Raw genomic sequence first — 18,837 nt, forward strand, 5'->3', positions numbered from 1 at the left:
TTTATTGACACTGATTGGATTAATTGTTGTGCAATTAGATATTTATCCGCCTAAACTAAAACAATGCAATGCTAAAAAAATAACTTCGTGTCCTGCACGTTCATTTTAGTTTTTCTTCCGGCTTCACATACAGCTGAAACTGAGTCACTAAATCGTTTGCGTCATGAGCTCTAGCGAAATAACAATATGTCTACCTCACGAGTTTTGCCATTTGTCAATTTACTCATTTACGTCACTGTGCCTTGCAACAAACAAAAAAAGCTTTGCCCAGCATTATATAACCTATCGCAGGGTAAGGACAAGGATACTTTGCATTGCAGACTCAAGACAAGTACAGAAGACAAGATGGTTGACATTAAGAAACTCATAATTGTTCTTTCGTTTTTTTGTCTGATTCCTGGGAAAGATGGCGGTTCAGGTAAACTAGTTTGTTGAGATTTTTTGTTAAATCAGTAATTTTAATACAATTTGTGTAAGCTGCAAACATATGGCCAGTGTTTCGAAATTAAAAGTCTCATTGAATATAATTGTTTATAAAGTGCGCCACTTCTAAGGTTACAATAGACACATATACGCAACTTTTTTAGTTGGTGCGTATGCAGAGATCAGACACTTCATATAAGTGTATTTGTCTCAAATGAGGAATGTTTTACAAAAATTAAAACTAATACCAGTAGCCGTTGCGGCGATTTTTATTAAGGTTTTCTCTCACTTGATACTTTACCTTGCTAAATAACAACGTATCAGTAGTTTGACATGGACTGTCGTCTCAGTTAGTGAATCAGTTTCTGGGTTTCTTTGCAGTTTTTATTGACGAGAAAGACGCCTCGATGTTTTTAAGCCGAAAAGTACGCTCGGCGTCTCGCATGGAATCAGAATGTTATGAGGAAATATGCAGCTGGGAAGAGCTACGTGAAATGTGGGGACCGTCGCGCGCGGTATGGTGATTGATTACAGACCAAATATAGCTAACTGATAACGTTTGTGTTTATTGCAGCACACAGAGAATGATAAAATACGAAGTAAGTACAGTTTCCTATGCAAACGAAATCAGTTTAGACGTTTATTTGCAAATTCTTGTCAGGGCACTTCATTTAAGTCGATTTAATTGACGAAAAATGTAGGCATTAAAGAAACGTAGATAAGACGATTTGGAGCATGTTTTTTCTACAAACCACTTATTAAAATTTGAAAATTTGTGATAAATTTTTGATGAAATTGACGATTTTTCTCCAAGAAACATTTTACCAATCTCCAATGTAAAAACCAAGTCATTTTTCGTCACCCCCGATCTTTCGTACATTATACATATTTTCAAAAACAATATGCACAGAAACTGACCTTGGTTACCCCGAAAAAATAGGTAATAAAAAGACGTTTTTATGCAACAGCAAAAAACAGCAACTCAAATTTGAGTTTTGAGCATACAAAAACGTTGACGCCGCTGATAATAGGTTTGACCATTTCACGAATTAACACTTTTAACAGGTCAGTGCCAATATTACGATCCATGCTTTAGCCAGGGGACATCTTCCTGTACAAATTATTACAGAGGATACACGTGCAGTTGCAGAAGCGGATTTGGGGGTACAAACTGCAATGGTATGGTTATATTTTTTAACTTTATGCTTGCGACGAATGTTTGAACTATTTCGCTGGAAGGAATCCATACAGTTTTGTATGGGAAAAAGTACTTCTTTAAGCTAGACCATTTTTTCCATCAATATTAGAATTGAAAGCATTAATGTTTTGTCACTCTGGTCAAAATTTGTCTCAAAGACATCTTATCCAAACTTTACAGATATCAACGAATGCAATACTTCGCCTTGTTTAAACAGTGGAACTTGCAGAAACACAGTCGGATCTTACACGTGCTATTGCAGAAGCGGATTTGGGGGTACAAACTGCAATGGTATGTTTATATTTTGTTCATGCTTGCGACAAATGTTCAAATTATTTTACTGGAAGGACTTTGTACAGTTTTGCATGGGCTAAAGTCCCTCAGCAAGACCGAAATTGTCACTCTGACTAAGATCTAAATGACATCTTATCCAAACTTTACAGACATCAATGAATGCAATACTTCGCCTTGTTTAAACAGAGGAACTTGCAGAAACACGTTCGGATCTTACTCCTGCAGTTGCCGGCATGGTTTCTATGGCAGCACATGCCAAGGTGAAATAACAAAATTTCTGTTCATATTACAACTGTTTAAACGTCGTAAATTTTAACCTTATCGTATTTTCGTTGATAGAAATTGACGAGTGCGCCTCAAGTCCATGTGTTAACGGGGGATCTTGCACTGATAGAACCAACGACTTTCAATGCTCTTGTGCACCTGGTTACACATCCAAGACCTGCGCTACCGGTAAGAAAGTATGCTCTTTGGCCAAGATTATAAGGCAATGAAAGATAAAGAGCAATACAATAACATATAGTGTATAAACTGATAGATTCGGTCAACAAATTTGGTTGTTTTAAGTATGCAGATTAGTTGATAGTGTTATAAATTTATATTACGTTGCTGTTGCTGTCAGGCATATTATATTTGAATGAACTGTCCTTCTGGCGCAATTAAACGTAATTTTTATTGTATTGACGTGTATAAATTGCATAAATATGCCATAAATATGCAAAAATATAATACGTTTGCAACAGAATATATAAAGGGCTCTGTTAATAGATTTACCAATCGCATAACTGAACTCGTATAACTTGATGCTTTTAGAAATAAATGAGTGCGCGTCGAATCCGTGTGCAAATAGTGGTACGTGTACCGATTTGATCAACGACTTCCGTTGCGCATGTGTACCTGGTTACACAGGGAAATCTTGTTCAATTGGTAAGTAAACGTGTTCATAGTTTCATAGTTTTAGCCTAAACTGCAATCTGTAAATCGGTGCGGACAATTCTGAGAATAATGAGACTGGCCCATACTGTTGAAAACATTGACATTTTTTATTTTGTTGAAACGTTTGGGCAAGAACTCAACAGTTTTAGAAATAAGAATTATGATTAAAAATTTGAAAAATAGTGTTCCCAAGTGTGGACAAATTGTGTGACACTTGACATCTTGACAATACCATTACTGGTTAGTAAAGAACACATCACACTTCATTCATACAATAAACTTGTGCAAACAACTCACAGATATTGACGAATGCACTCCAATTCCTTGCGAAAACGGAGCAACCTGCGTGGACTTGGTCAACGATTACTCGTGTACTTGTGTTCCGGGATACACAGATGCCATCTGCTCCTCAGGTTGGAATAAAAATCTTAAGCCAGAAATAGCATTAGTTTGATTAAAAAAAAAGGAACAATGACCTCCTGGTCATAATGTAACTGCCATAACAGTCGTAGGAGTTTTAACTACTATTAGTTGTGTACAAGAATATGTTTCGAAAGAATTTAGAGCATGTTTAGATCCTTTAACATTACAACATTACGCAGATATCGATGACTGCGCCTCTGATCCTTGCGAGAACAAAGCAAACTGCAGCGATCTTGTGAATGATTTCAGCTGCTCGTGTGTAACTGGATATACAGGAAAAAACTGTTCCATAGGTCAGTGCAATAACTTTTCCGATTTTGCATTTAAAATTAGTTTTTTCGCTTTCACCCATGTATATTTGTGCAACAAATATTAACATACGGATACAGTTAATAAAACAGAAAAGCAGATTGGCTTTTATGTGTGATTATGCCTTGCATTCTAGGGGCCACACATATGCTTACGTTTTCACGATACGCAATACAAAACTCAACCAATCGCTAATGGGTTCTTAATATACTTAGGTCGTAGAGACAGATTGTGAACTCTTTACTCATGAAATGGTGATAGATTTTAATTTAAAGCCCAACTTATGGGCTACATCTGGGTAAATGAGTCATTCATTCTTGCAGAAAGATCTACTGCCATTTCACCATAGTATGCTAAGGCCGGAAATAGACCATTATTTTCCACATATCACATAAATCAGTCGTACAAACGTGCTATATATATTTTATAATGTGAATCGTCACTACCGAGCGTGCACTAAAATTATGTTTTCGCAGATATTGATGACTGCGTATCTGGCCCGTGTGAAAACAATGGCAATTGCACAGACCTGGTAAACGACTTCAACTGTACATGTGTGTCCGGTTACGTGGAAAAAAACTGCTCGGTCGGTAGGTTTTTAACAGATACGAACCATGGCTGGTTACGGCCAAAAAAACTCGTCTTACAAGTCACCACTCTGATTTATTTCTGAATAACATTCAATATTTTCATTCCAAAATCTACCGTTTCCCACTTGTTGTGCGTGACACAGGTGGAACCTTGACATTTGCAAAATGACATTATAAATAACCTTGTTTTTAAACGCAGTTTGTTACAAAGAAAGCTTGTTTCGCTAGAAGCACCATCATTTCTTATTCAAATATTTTTTGTTTCTGAATATTCTAATCACGAACATGACACTGGTCACAGTCACATAGTAGGGGATCAACACACGGATGTAGAATTTCCTTTTTACAGATTTTGACGATTGCCTCTCTGACCCGTGCGAAAACGGTGGAAATTGTACGGATTTGGTTGATGACTTTGAGTGTGCTTGTGAAGCGGGATATACATCGAAAAACTGCTCTGTTGGTGAGTCGAAAACACGGTATTTGTGACCGTAAACAAAGGTGAAGTGCAAAGTGCTTGACAAATAATTAGGAGTTATTAAATCTGTGTGTTTCAGTGTTTCAAGTCAAACATGTCTTTTTCACAGATATAGATGAATGCGCACTTTACCCCTGCAAAAACGAAGCAACTTGCGAGGATCTGATCAACGACTACATTTGCGAATGTGTCATTGGATATGAAGACAAAAATTGCTCTACTGGTGCGGTCACAGAACACATATTTGTCTTGTTGAAATAATGCCATGTTTTATGATAATGCAGTAATATTTCATGCCTGGGCTGCCAAGCCTGCAAACCTAATGATGTTTTATGATATACAGATATTGACGACTGTGAATCCAAACCTTGCCGAAACAACGGAAATTGTAGTGACTTGGTAAACGATTACTCATGCGCTTGCGTGATGGGTTATACCGACAAAAACTGCTCAACAGGTTTGTTTTGAGTTAGTTCAGTACGTTGAAATTTATCAAGTGTATCATTGAGTTAATTGTGAGTGGGTTCAGCAAAACCTTCCACGCAATTTTGCATTAACACCATATATAGCAGTCAGAAAGCTGCGCAATAGGTGTGCACTGTTTCGACTTTCTCATCAGCACGACCGATGACTGAGTTCAGGTCTTAGTTGGTTAGCTCGCCAGGCACCAGGTTTTTCCACTTTGTGATATTTTGCAATAAATTTTGATTCTTTAAATACCCGTACTAGCTACAAACCACGGAAGACGAGTTCGAAACAGTGTGCACTCTCTGCGACACACTAAACGTCATGATTTGTTTGCTTCTAATATACTATTACTCATGCAGATATAGATGATTGCGCATCACAACCATGCAATAACAACGGGACATGCAGTGATAGAGTCGACGACTTTTCTTGTCGATGTGCAATTGGCTTTACTGACAAAGATTGCTCAACAAGTAAAGGAAACAAGTTTGGAAGCGTGCATTACTATTCAGTAGCAACTTGTCCTACATTCTTTTTGTTGTGCTGATTCAAATTTCTTCAAGTTTTTTAGTGTTGATTCAAATTTCTTTAAGTTTTTTAGTGCTGATTCAATTTTCTTTTCTTTAAAAGAAGCGAGATTAGCCCATAATCAGTTTCAGGAAAATGCTTGTGGGCATTAATATTCACGACAAAATTATAGATTGCATCCTAATTTTTTTCTTGCTGTAAAGCCAAAATTATTGACACACAATCTAATAGGACTTTATCTGCAGACATAGATGACTGCAAAGTGGGACTTTGCTTAAATGGAGGAACTTGTGAAGATCTAATAGCGGATTACCACTGTATTTGCCTGTCAGGATACGCAGGCATAAACTGCACAATAGGTTTGCAATGCAGTTTTTTAATAGCAGCAAATACATGCAAGTGTGAATTTGCTGGTTTGTTCCAGATGTTGATGAATGCGCCAGCTCACCTTGTATAAACGACGGAAATTGTACAGACCTCATCAACGACTATAGTTGCACTTGCAAGGCCGGCTACACCGACAAGAATTGTTCAACTGGTGCGTCTAGTAATTTGATATTGCAACATATTAACCCGAAACTTTAAATATTTTCAGATATTAATGATTGTGTTTCGATACCTTGCTTGTATGAATCTCCGTGCGTTGATTTGGTGAACGACTACCAGTGCGAGTGCCATAGTGGATACATAGGAAAGAATTGTGAAACAGGTTTACAGATAAGCTTGGCATTCAGATTTTTTTTACTTTATTTAACCTGATGCAACATTGTTTAGAACCTGACATTTGCAAAACGTCTCATTGTCACCAGAACGCTGTGTGTTTGCCAGAATCTTCAACATCATTTACGTGTAAATGTAAAGCGGGTTTTGAAGGTGATGGAGATGAATGTGAACGTAAGTATCTTCAACATAAACACGAATGACATATTATCAATAAGTATACAACAGTATAGAAGCAGCCGCCAGTTGTCCAGTACATGTCCATCATTTCTTAACATTTTAGCATACTGTCCGTCAATGACGATACAAGATGCAATAACCAACACAAGTTTCACATTCAGAAGAGTTAGTTTGTACGAGTCGTCCCCATCCAATGAGAATTGTTCGAACGGTAAAAGCTTTTTTCAAAAAAAAAACATTTTTAATGAAAAAATACTTTCCTCTAAAGGGAGGCCCATTGCCACAGCAACGTGCTTACCTCATGGCAATATGGCAAAGTTAAGGAAACTTGAAGTCTTGCCCTGTAACGTGGACCTTAAAGCGGTAACAGCGGTAAGGCCCAAACTGTTGCGTTTGTTTCGTTTATTGTAAAGTGTAGCTATTCTTTAACAGTGTCTCTACAATTAAACGTATGTTACTTATTTTTTGAAACAGTGATTGCTGTCGTATTCATGTTTTTTAATTAAAAACGTGCATCGTCAGTCTTGAGTGCATAAATATGTAATCCATTTGCACTGAAACAACAAATCTAAGCGTAAAATTTTGCAACATTGAATGTTTCGTCTTGACAGAATATCGCTCAACTCAAATCATCACTCATCACAACCACTCTCGTTTCGTCATCTGTAAATAACCTGAAAATGCTCACGTCACACGACACAAATTTTTCATCAAGCCAAGCCAGAGGTGTGGCCGGTTCTATTTTAGCTCTCAGTCAGACCAACCGTGAAAAAGTTGAGGTAAAATTGTGCAGTTAATTACATTGATCATTGGAATAGAATTTGCGTAGTCTAAACAATCGTGTTGGACTTAGATTTATCCAGAGACCGTGTCGAATGTGCTGGCGGTAATAAGCGTTGTCGGAAGGACGTTAAACTCTTTATCAGGGTAAGTTACTTAGATATTTACTCGCATCAGGTACCAGTAAATACAACTTTGGTGTACAATGAATATACACAAACAAATTAATCGTATTTGATTTCCCGTACAAAAAGTATACAGTATGAAATGAATTTAAAGTTAATTTTTGCTGTGTTTCTAAAAATTGGTGTATTTTTACACATAACCCATCAATTACTCCAGAAAAAACAAAAAATTTGTGTCTTCGCTATAGTTCCAGTTTAGCCTAAACAAAACGTTTCCTTGCAAAAAAACAGTGATTGGTCGTGTGTGATGTTAATTCGTACTATTTAGAGGTGGATTAGCAAATGAAAAGCAGAAGCTGCTTGGTGCTCTGCAGGGCTTTGCGGACCGTGTGAAACTGCCTGCTGATAAATCTACGTTAACAATAATATCTCAGGACATGGCATTACAGGTATATTGGTCGCTTTTTTACTTTCCACTTTTTGGTTGATATCGGGGACGTGTTTTCCTCGATTAGAACTGAGCTACTAAAGAGCACCTTTTTATACTTGGTGTTTTCGTGTTAACATTTGCATTCGTGCATAGGTGACGGAGCCAAAGCTTGTCCCTGGAGAAAACAGCTTAAATCTTACAGTCGATCTTCCGTCTATCAACATTCAAACGGCGTTAACAGTGAACCCAGATGTACGAAACCGTTTTTCTTTCATCCTATTTAATGACGACTTCCTCTTTCCCTCTACCCAAAATCTATCCACGGTGAATATCAAAACATTGCATTTGCTGGTAGACAACAGGCGTCAATTCCCTTTACTTTCAGGTTATTTCAACCAGCGGTGGTGCAAACAGTGTGAAACAAGCTCATTTGGACATTGTGTTTGAAAAGGAAACCGCAAGGCAAGGCGCTGTTCCGTTGAAAGACAATGAACTGAAGGTAAATTCCAAAATGTGTGTAAAACAGAGCATTGTGCACAACGCTAAAATGAATGTTAACTCTGTTGCTTATACAACACAGCAATGCTTCATACAATTGCATGATTAGCAGGATCGCCCGATTGTGCAGGTCCTTTGTGGGCGTTTGCAACTATCTGTATGTGCTGCGAAGCCTGTAAATCTATTGCTTATACATCAAAATAACGTTCATGATCTTTGCTGCATATTTTTCCAAGGAAACCGTAACTCGCACACAGTGTGTAAGGTGGGACAAACGTCAAAACGAGTGGACGCCTGATGGATGTAGTTTGGTGTTAGGGAGCTCGCCACCCGAATGTAGATGCAATGAGCTGGCTAGTTTCGCCATGGTAGTGGTAAGATAAATAAACTTAAAAGAGTGGAATACAAAAAATCAATATCTATAAGACATACCCATTAACTGTACAAGAATCTGGCCCTCGGTTGGGTATTGTCTTTATCTCTGCGGCAGCAAACTACTGTAATTGAAGCAACAAGCTTCTAATTTATGTCAGCAGACTTATTTGGAAAAATCGATTTCGCTTTTGTACTATAAGCATCATCAGTTTCTGCAAATATCATAAAATAAAAACAAATATTAAAAAATCGATATCTGTAACTCTTCATGTTATTGAAACGCTTGCTTTACTTACAGTCTGTTATTATAGCAGTATGAATATAGGAGTATATCCAGTGATTTCAATTAAAGTTTCTTCAATATCATGTTTCCAGAGTTCCGTGGTTTTGCCTTCATCATATGTGATGGGGATTTTTAGTTACGTCGGATGTTCGTTGTCAGCAGTTGGACTTTTCTTGACAGCAACTCTCTACGTTGCTGTAAAGTAAGCTTTTTACCTTACTATCTATATGGGTTGTTTTGTTCATCAAAATAGGTATTGATGGGAAAAGATCCAGAACGAACATTTTGAATTCCTTTTATTGTTAATAACGTTGCAAAAAATAAAAAATAAAATAAACTAACAAAAATCTTTTTCAAACAACAGACAGCTTCGACAGAGAAAACCAACCACGTTCTTGGTCAACATGTGCATTTGTCTACTGGTGTCAAACATAATCTTTATGGTTGGCAGCGGTGAAACCGATTCATTCGCAATTTGTAACATTGTTGCATCCATGCTCCATTACTTCCTATTGGCTTCCTGGTGTTGGATGACCGCCAACGCTATTAACATGTACCAGGCATTAGTGAACGTAAGAAGTTCTTCTGTCCTTCTGATGGATGCAGGATAAACTATAGCAATGCAGTTACACCCCCACTTTAAAATAAGTTTTTTAAGAAAAGTATTGATGATTTTCTGAATGTGCAGCAACTGTTTCAAGATAATTTGAACGTGTTTTATCTAAAAGTTAAGCCTACTTTTATCGATCAGAAGAAGACGCTAAAGTAATAAAACGTGCACAAAAAGTTAACATAAGCAAATGTTAAATGCTTAAGATAACTATTAGTTAGAAAAGCATCTCCAAGCATGTTTCGCGTAGTGTTGTACACATCGTTAAAACTTGACGCAACATTTCAGTATGCAAACTTGAATATAAGCAAACCCTTCGCAACTAAAATAGTGTGATCTCATGCTCCTTTTTTACACTGAATAACGCTGATTAGTGTATATTTTAGACAACAATGCAAAACAAAAGTTTAAATATATGTACGTTTCTTGAAGGTTATGAAAAATAACCGCGACATTACCACGCCGGCTTTAGTCATATCCTACCTGCTTCCAGCTTTAATAGTCATGGTAACTGTTGGTCTAACAGTATTTCACTTTGACAGCAGTAGCTACACACCAGGTTAGTAACTTCTAAACAAACCTATTTCCTTTTCAGCTAGGCCCATAAGGCAACATAGGTACAGAACTAATGAACATCCAACTGGCTTCATCACAATTTAAAATAGACTGATATTCTGGCATAAAATTAACGTGCTGTGTTCTTCCGACGTTTCGTCTTTGACATAGCAAGACTTCATCAGGGTCCGGAAGAATATAGTACGTTATTTTTATGCCAGAAGATCAGTCTATTGTAAATTGCAATATGCCTAGCAGCAATAGTAGTACAATATTGGCTTCATTACATGGCTTCTGCCTATTGATAATTATATTTTTAGACAATAACCTCTTCCAGTCATCATATCGTGCCCGGCATGTTTGTTGGCTTCATCTCTACTCACTTGACTTTGGCTTTCTGTTACCTGTCGGGATCATGGTCCTTATCAACTGTGGCCTTTTCTTGTTAGTTCTTCGAAGCTTAACGTGCAAAAGGGCTAAAGTGAGTAAGCACAGAATATGTAAGAAAGTATATTTCATCTCATGGTCATTGTTATCGTTCTTGAGACGTTATAATACGTACCTGATAAAACGTTGATATATAAGTTTCAGAAACGTTTAAAAGCAAGTTTTGTGCGTGTGTCAGGTCGTCTCTAGTTCTGGTTTAGATCCACAAATTTAATACTAGAAGTCATCTTTGAAGTAATTGTGTTTGATACACGCGCTGAAATATAAAAAGCTAACGAACCATTGTTTATCGTAGGTTCAGTCGTCGGCTGAAGATAGAACAAGTTTGGGAGATTTTATGATCGCTGTAGCGATTATTGCCATGATGGGAGTCACGTGGGTATTTGGATTTTTTATGATGATTTCTGAGGACGTCATCTATCAGTCTATTATGGCGTGGCTGTTTACAATATTTAACTCAACGCAGGTAAGGAGCTAGAACTACGATATTTTGGACACAGTTTTAAAAGTTTTCATCAGCAACCACAACGGTTGGGTTAAACTGATTTGGTAACAAAAACTTGTTAATTATAAGACAGGTTCCTTCACTTTGCCAGAATCTATCCCTCTGAACAATGTCATTACTTCCAGCGACACCAATTTAGTCCGATATAAGGTTTATAGTTTGAAACTTTTGAAAGTTTCAGATTGAAACAGCTGACTTCAATTTGTTAATTATACTTTTTGATTTTGTGTATCTCTGTTATTAGGGCTTGATGATATTCTACGTAAACTGCATCCGCCAACCCTACATCCGAAACATTTGGCTCAAACCTCTAAGACGAGTCTTCGCCAACAGTGATGACGAAACCACACAGACTTCTACTTCGACGATCAGTAGACCGAGGATGAGCTCGACCACAAAAATGTGATTTTTTGTACAGACGTTTGTGTAAAGTGCTATTGCAACCTGTTTTACGAAAATTAACCAAACATCCAAGCCACACAGTTGTCAAAGCTGTAACTATACCGTGTAAAATGTTATATTTAATCGAAAACCTGCACTTTGTATTTGTTGTTGTTTTCCAAGCCTGATAATAAAGTCCATTATAGCGAGATAATTTGTAAGATTTAACGCAGATTTGGACGTTAGTCCTCAAAAATCCAGCGTAACAGTGAGGGCTCTTGAACTATTAGAATTAGGACCCCGGTCAGGCTCTGTTCTAAAAGTATCGAGTTCCCTACATAAGGGATACAGAACTGCACTTTTCTGGGTTTGTCACTGTTGAAAAAACTGATTTTTGTTTTATTGAAAACACGAGCTTCTCTCGCGAATTCCTCTCGCTTCAATAAGTAAAAGTCCTGTGCCAATATCTAAAAAGTGCAGTTCAATCACATCACATCAACTATTCCATTATTTACGACTGTACAGTTTATTTGCTCAAACACAAACCAAGAAACAAACAATAAAAACACCCCGAACATCGATTTAGCACAGCATGATGAACTCCATATCATAGTAAACACCATTTAGTTGATTTCCTGCTTGGAAGGAACTGCGAATCAGGTGAATTGATTTTGAATTATTACCGCAAAAATTTACCAATAAGTTTTGCACTTCATGATTTACTAATTAGAGAAAAAGAAATTTTACTATTTGGTGGCAAAAAATTGCCTGGTGGCAATTTAGTGTTTAAGCATATACCTAACCAATAGTCCTAGAAACATTTTATCATGGTATATGTTATATACAGTGCTGGTACACTTACTGGGGAATTAAGTAACTTTCCTTAAACATCATTAACTTTGCTTTCAAATTTCATAGTCTGACTTTTTTGTTTACAGGTGGCATCGGTAAGCACGTTTATACCAAAACTATCCATGGCGTTGTATTACTTTCTTCCGCTGCTTATCGTCTGTATCAACATTGGCATTGGTCTTGGGAACGACATGCAAACTAACTATCCAGGTTCGAATATATTACTCTACATTCTTGAAAACCAATGTCAAGTAAAACCAATATTAATTACCCCAAACATTCCAGAAAGTTGTAAACTTTATTAAGAAAAATTTAACTTTATTTCCTAATATATGTTCTGTAAGTGATGAACATAAAGATAGCGATATGCCAATTCCACGCAAAATTACCATTTAATGTTGTATTGCAGATGACAACCTGTTCCAATCGGCCTCTTGTCTGGCTTTTTACTGTATTTAACACTGCGCAGGTAAATATTAAAGCGGTATCAACTAAAATTTATTACATACGCGTGGTTGAATGCTGTCATTGGTTTCATCACATGCAAAGAGCGCCCGATTCCCACAACTACAACGCTACTTACTCTAAGGCATTCGATTCATTCCAAACTCATTCGACATTGCAGCAGCCATTTATTTCCTATTGACTTCCTGGTGTTGGATGACCGCCAACGCTATCAACCTATAATAGCTGGTCATATAGTTGCTGCAGCTGCTTATGTTTTGCCTTTATTTACTATTGGATTATCTTTACCCTGCGCTGCATTCGGGTTAATAACTATGAATTAAGTTACGAGGGAAAGAATTATGTGATGGTTCATTATCTCACAATCTCAGATCGTCATTGTAGTATGACAGAAATGATGCATGCATATTAGAACTCACTAACCTCAATTTTTTCTATTACGTAGGTAGTGAAAACATGACAACATTGTTGCGAAATTCACCATGATGTCTTACGTATTTCCTGCATTGGTTGTATTAATAAACGTTGGCTTGATGTCATTCGTGTTGACAGGAAGAAGTACACTCCAGGAAATGAGTGGTGGCACTTCACGATATTTTGCTCCACTCTGGTGTAGTTCGAAGAGAATACAGATTTCGTTTTGTTCATTCACCCGTTAATTTTGTTTGTGTTTAAAACAGCAGCATTTGTTCTGTCTGTTGACACTTCTTCCAGGCACATATCTATTAATAATGCAAACCATTTAGAAAGCATACATTATACTAGTATTTGAATAAACTTAATGGGATTTTTGATATTAGTGGTATATTTAGTTCTTTAGGAGATTGTAAAACGACCCACTTCAACTCAAATTACGTTCATTAATACTACGTAAAAAAAACCATGTAAAGGTGATTTCCGTACAAAGGGTCGCACTCCTCGCGTTTACGTTTCTAATTGTAGCACAAATTATTTACACTGATTGGCAATTAAGTATTTCTCCGCTTTAACTAAAACAGTGCAATGCTAAAAAATTAACTTCGTGCCCTGCACGTTCATTTTCATTTTCCGGCTTCACATACAACTGAAACTGAGTCACTGTTTCGTTAGCGTCATGAGCTCAATAATAAAAAAAATAATAGTAATTAATTTACGTCATTGTGCCTTGCAACAAACAAAAAAAGCTTTGCCCAGCATTATATAATCTATCGCAGGGTAAGGACAAGGATACTTTGCATTGCAGACTCAAGACAAGTACAGACGACAAGATGGTTGGCATTAAGAAACTCATAATTGTTCTTTCCCTTTTTTGTCTGATTCCTGGGAAAGACGGCGGTTCAGGTAAACTAGTTTGTTGAGAATTTTTGTTAAACCAGTAATTTGAATATAATCGTTTATTATGTGCGCCACGTCAGATTTTACAATAAACACATTAAAGTAACTTTTATTGTTGGTGCGTGCGCAGAGATCAGACACTTCATACAAGTGTATTTGTCTCAAATGAGGAATGTTTTACAAAAATTAAAACTGATACCAGTAGCCGTTACGGCGATTATTGATGAGGTTATCTCTCTCGTGATATACGCTGAGGTTTTTCGTTGATTGCTGCGAAACGGCCCAAAGTTCCCACATTGTTATAAAAACGTATAAGTGGTTTGACGTCGTCTCAGTTAATAAATCAGTTTCTGGGTTCCTTTACAGTTTTTATTGACGAGAAAGACGCCTCGATGTTTTTAAGCCGGAAAGTACGTTCGGCGTCTCTCATGGAATCAGAATGTTATGAGAAAGTCTGTAATTGGGAAGAGCTTCGTGAAACGTGGGGATCATCGCGCGCAGTATGGTGATTGGTTACAGACCAAATATAGCTAACTGATAACGTTTGTGTTTTTTGCAGCAAACAGAGAATGATAAACTACGAAGTAAGTACAGTTTCCTATGCAAACGAAATCAGTTTAGACGTTTATTTGCAAATTCTTGTCAAGGCACTTCATTTAGGTCGATTTAATTAACGAAAAATGTAGGCATTAAAGAAACGCAGATCAGACGATTTGGAGCATGTTTTTTCTACAAGCCACTTAGTAAAATTTGAAAATTTGTGATAAATTTTTGATGAAATCGACGATTTTTTTCCAAGAAACATTTTACCAATCTCCAATGTAAAAACCAAGTCATTTTTCGTCACCCCCGATCTTCCGTACGTTTTACATATTTTCAAAAACAATATGCACAGAAACTGACCTTGGTTACCCCGAAAAAATAGGTAATAAGAAGGCGTTTTTATGCAACAACAAAAAACACCAACTCAAATTTGAGTTTTGAGCATACAAAAACGTTGAAGCCGCTGATAATAGGTTTGACCATTTCACGATTTAACATTTTTAACAGGTCAGTGCCAATATTACGATCCATGCTTTAGCCAGGGGACATCTTCCTGTACAAATTATTACAGAGGATACACGTGCAGTTGCAGAACCGGATTTTGGGGTACAAACTGCAATGGTATGGTTATATTTTTTAACTTTATGCTTGCGACAAATGTTTAAACTATTTTACTGTAATGAATCCATACAGTTTTGCATGGGAAAAAGTCATTCTTTAAGCAAAACCTTTCTTACTGTTTTTTTACTGCCAGGCATGCTAATTAATCAGAATTGTTCTTCTGGCACTTAAGTTTCTAAAGTGTTTATTTGAAACCGACGTTTGTTCTGCCATCCGGCGAGTCTCCCTCGGGATTATGTTAACAATAATGAATCAAGCGCATCAACACAAAACACGCAAGAAAAACGTAAAAAAACACACAAAAAAAGGAATGGATAACATTGGCACCGCTTGTATCGCCACGTGACCAGGTGAGTAGCGGGGCGTAACACTTAAAACAAGTTGTTGTAAACTGCTAGAAAGTACACACATTGTTCCTTGTCATTCACGCAATGGTTGTTCTTGTGAATGTGGAGCGCCTCCAGGAATAGACGTTTTGTTTGGTTCTCCTTCATCTCCAGGACTCGGACCTCGTCGAAGTTAACTCGGTCGCTGCAACGTCGCGGCGATGCTCTTTTAACCGCGTCTGTAGTGCTCTTCCGGTTTCACCGATATATGCTCCACCGCAATCACATGGAATGTAATACACAACGCCTTTGGGTTGGGCCGTACCCTTCTCGATAGGGTGCGACACCATCCTGGCCAGCGTTCTGTGTGACTTTGTGTATACCGTAATACCATAGTCTAACATCATACGCCTTAGCGTGTCTGTTAAAACAGGAACATATGGCAAAACGATCGTACCGGTAGTTGGCGCTGTTTCTTGTGGCTTGACCGCGGGCTTTCTTCTAAACATCCATGACGGATACAGATTTTTCCGCAGTGCATTCTTAATGAACTTCACCTCTTTGTCACGGTCTTCTTCTTTGGAACCAGAGCCTCGGCTCTATCCATCAGTGACCGCACTACCGCTGTCTTGTGTATCGGATGTGCGTACTTAAACGATAGTTGCCGATTGGTGTGCGTCGGCTTGTAACACACGAGTGCTAATCAACCCATTCTCATCACGGATAACCTCTGTATCTAAAAACGGTAGTGTACCACCACTTTCCTTTTCTAAAGTGAATTTAATGGAATCTTCCACATGGTTAATGTGGTTAAGGAACCACTGGAGCTGTGCTTTATCAACGATGGCGAAAGTGTCGTCGACATAACGCTTCCTGTAACGGGGAGGATGCGCAAAAGTGGCGAGTGCCTTATCCTCAATTGTTTTCATCACGACATTCGCCACTACCACAGAGATGGGAGAACCCATCGCCGTACCAAACACCTGTTGGTAAAACGCACCACGAAAGGAGAAATAGGTGGCGTTCAAACATAACTTCAGCCCTCTGCGATATCCACACAGGATAGCAACCTGCGCTGCTCAAGGTTACTGTCATCCTCTAAGCGTGCCATGACATTAGCAACAGCTACCGATATTGGCACAATAGTGAAAAGAGACACGACGTCAAAGGACACCATACGCTCATCATACGCTATTGCCAAGTTCATCATTTCAGCTACAAATTCACGTGAGTTTTTAACGTGATATGGGCTGTTCCCAACCAAAGGGGAAATGATCCTTGCTATGAATTTGTCGAGCATATAAGACGGGGGCCGGATAAAGGAAACAATGGGTCTGAGGGGCACGCCCGGCTTGTGGATCTTGGGAAGCCCGTACAATTCGGGCGTCCTACCGTCTGTACAATGCAGCTGTCGAAACTCACCATCGGATAATGCCTCACGATCCCTGTGTAAGTAACCGACGAAGCGGTTTATCTTTCGTTCAAAGGACGGGGTCGGGTTTCTAGACAACTTTTTGTAAGTTTTTTCGTCACTTAAAAGTTCCAGCAGTTTAGTGTTATATTCGGAACGGTTCATGGCCACCGTTCCATTGCCTTTGTCGGCACGCAATATGACGATGGTCTGGTTATTGCGAAGTTCTCGTGCAGCCGACAATACAGGAATGTTAGAGCCAACGGTATTGTGGCTACTGTGACTACGAATACAGCCAACGACTTTGCCCTGCAGATGTGATTTTATATGCGCGGGCTGTCGAACGAGGCCTTTCTTAACAGAAGCCAAAATCTGTCCAAAATCTGTTTCCATGGTATCACGTTAGGTGTGATGGCAAAATTCATACCTAGCGACAAAACACCATGCTGTTCTGGTGTGAGCTCATGGTCTGACAAGTTGGTAACGCAGCCCTTTACCGTCAATTCCTTTCTTTTTCCACGCCACATACCGAATTTTTCTTCGAACTTTCCTCTTCCTGACGCCACATTTCGTGATGTGCCTTCCTCCACGTAACACTTCAGTGATGATGAAAACACAGTCATGTCAAGGTCTTTCTTAACCTCTCTGTAATCCTTCTCAGCTCATGCGTTTTGTGTTTAATGTGCAGATGTGCATCTTTTATGCGTAGTTATATAAAACGAAACCCACAAAATCGCATAATGTCTCCTCCTTCTTTAGGTGCCATAGGTGATCTAAACCTTAGACTTGGTGGTAATACTTTCTCTCTGAGACAAGAGTGATTGTGTTGCAATACCTTTTTTATGTTTTTTTTACGTTGTTCTTGCGTTTTTTGTGTTTATGCGCTTGCTGCATTATTGTTGAAATAACCCTGAGGAAGTCTCGCCGGATGGCAGACGAAACGTCGGTTTTAAATAAACACTTTAGAAACTTAAGTGTCAGAAGAACAATTCTGATTAAAGACCTTTCTTTCCAACAATATTAGAATTGGAAGCATTATTGTTTTGTCACTCTGGATAAAATTGTCTCAGCGACATCTTATTCAAACTTTACAGATATCAACGAATGCAATAATTCGCCTTGTTTATATGGAGGAACTTGCAGAAACACAGTCGGATCTTACACATGCTATTGCAGAAGCGGATTTGGGGGTACAAACTGCTATGGTATGTTTATACTTTTTAACTTTATGCTTGCGACAAATGTTTAAACTGTTTTACTGGAAGGAGTGCGTACAGTTTTGCGTGGGCACAAGTCCTTCAGCAAGACCGTTCTTTCCGAAAAGTCAACAATCATTCTGGCCAAAATTTGTCTCAAAACATTATTTCTAAACTTTACAGATATCAATGAATGCAATACTTCCCCTTGTTTAAACGGAGGAACTTGCAGAAACACAGTCGGATCTTACTCCTGCAGTTGCCGGCATGGTTTCTATGGCAGCAGGTGCCAAGGTGAAATAACAAATTTTCTGTTCATGTTACAACTGTTCAAAATTCGGAAATTTCAATCGTATTTTCGTTGATAGAAATTGACGAGTGCGCCTCAAGTCCATGTGTTAACGGGGGATCTTGCATTGATAGAACCAACGACTTTCAATGCTCTTGTGCACCTGGTTACACATCCAAGACCTGCGCTACCGGTAAGAAAGTATGCTCTTTGGCCAAGATTATAGGGCAATGAAAGATAAAGGGCAATACAATAACATATAGTGTATAAACTGATAGATTCGG

At 38.1% G+C, this 18,837-nt stretch overlaps 1 protein-coding gene across 2 annotated transcripts; it reads left to right on the forward strand.

Moving 5' to 3' along the window:
- Positions 1-330: 330 nt before the first annotated feature.
- Positions 331-11,686, forward strand: LOC145909188 (uncharacterized). Of its 2 annotated transcripts, none has more exons than XM_082996516.1 (33): positions 331-418; positions 805-938; positions 998-1,022; positions 1,489-1,602; positions 1,802-1,912; positions 2,065-2,175; positions 2,255-2,368; positions 2,729-2,842; positions 3,151-3,264; positions 3,454-3,567; positions 4,060-4,173; positions 4,523-4,636; positions 4,761-4,874; positions 4,995-5,108; positions 5,479-5,592; positions 5,893-6,006; positions 6,072-6,185; positions 6,243-6,356; positions 6,422-6,541; positions 6,651-6,758; positions 6,816-6,919; positions 7,159-7,326; positions 7,401-7,474; positions 7,781-7,901; positions 8,036-8,206; positions 8,268-8,381; positions 8,617-8,754; positions 9,131-9,240; positions 9,403-9,610; positions 10,081-10,207; positions 10,524-10,684; positions 10,946-11,116; positions 11,400-11,686. In XM_082996516.1, exons 1-33 carry the CDS (start codon positions 346-348, stop codon positions 11,559-11,561), a joined length of 3,993 nt encoding a protein of 1,330 aa, XP_082852642.1. In that variant the 5' UTR covers positions 331-345; the 3' UTR covers positions 11,562-11,686. The 2 variants fall into 2 exon arrangements, with proteins under 2 accessions (XP_082852642.1, XP_082852643.1); XM_082996517.1 differs by having other exon boundaries at positions 4,767-4,874.
- Positions 11,687-18,837: the final 7,151 nt, after the last annotated feature.

The sequence above is a fragment of the Ascidia mentula genome, chromosome 7, assembly GCF_947561715.1.
Source record: "Ascidia mentula chromosome 7, kaAscMent1.1, whole genome shotgun sequence".
NCBI classification, from domain to species: Eukaryota; Metazoa; Chordata; class Ascidiacea; order Phlebobranchia; family Ascidiidae; genus Ascidia; species Ascidia mentula.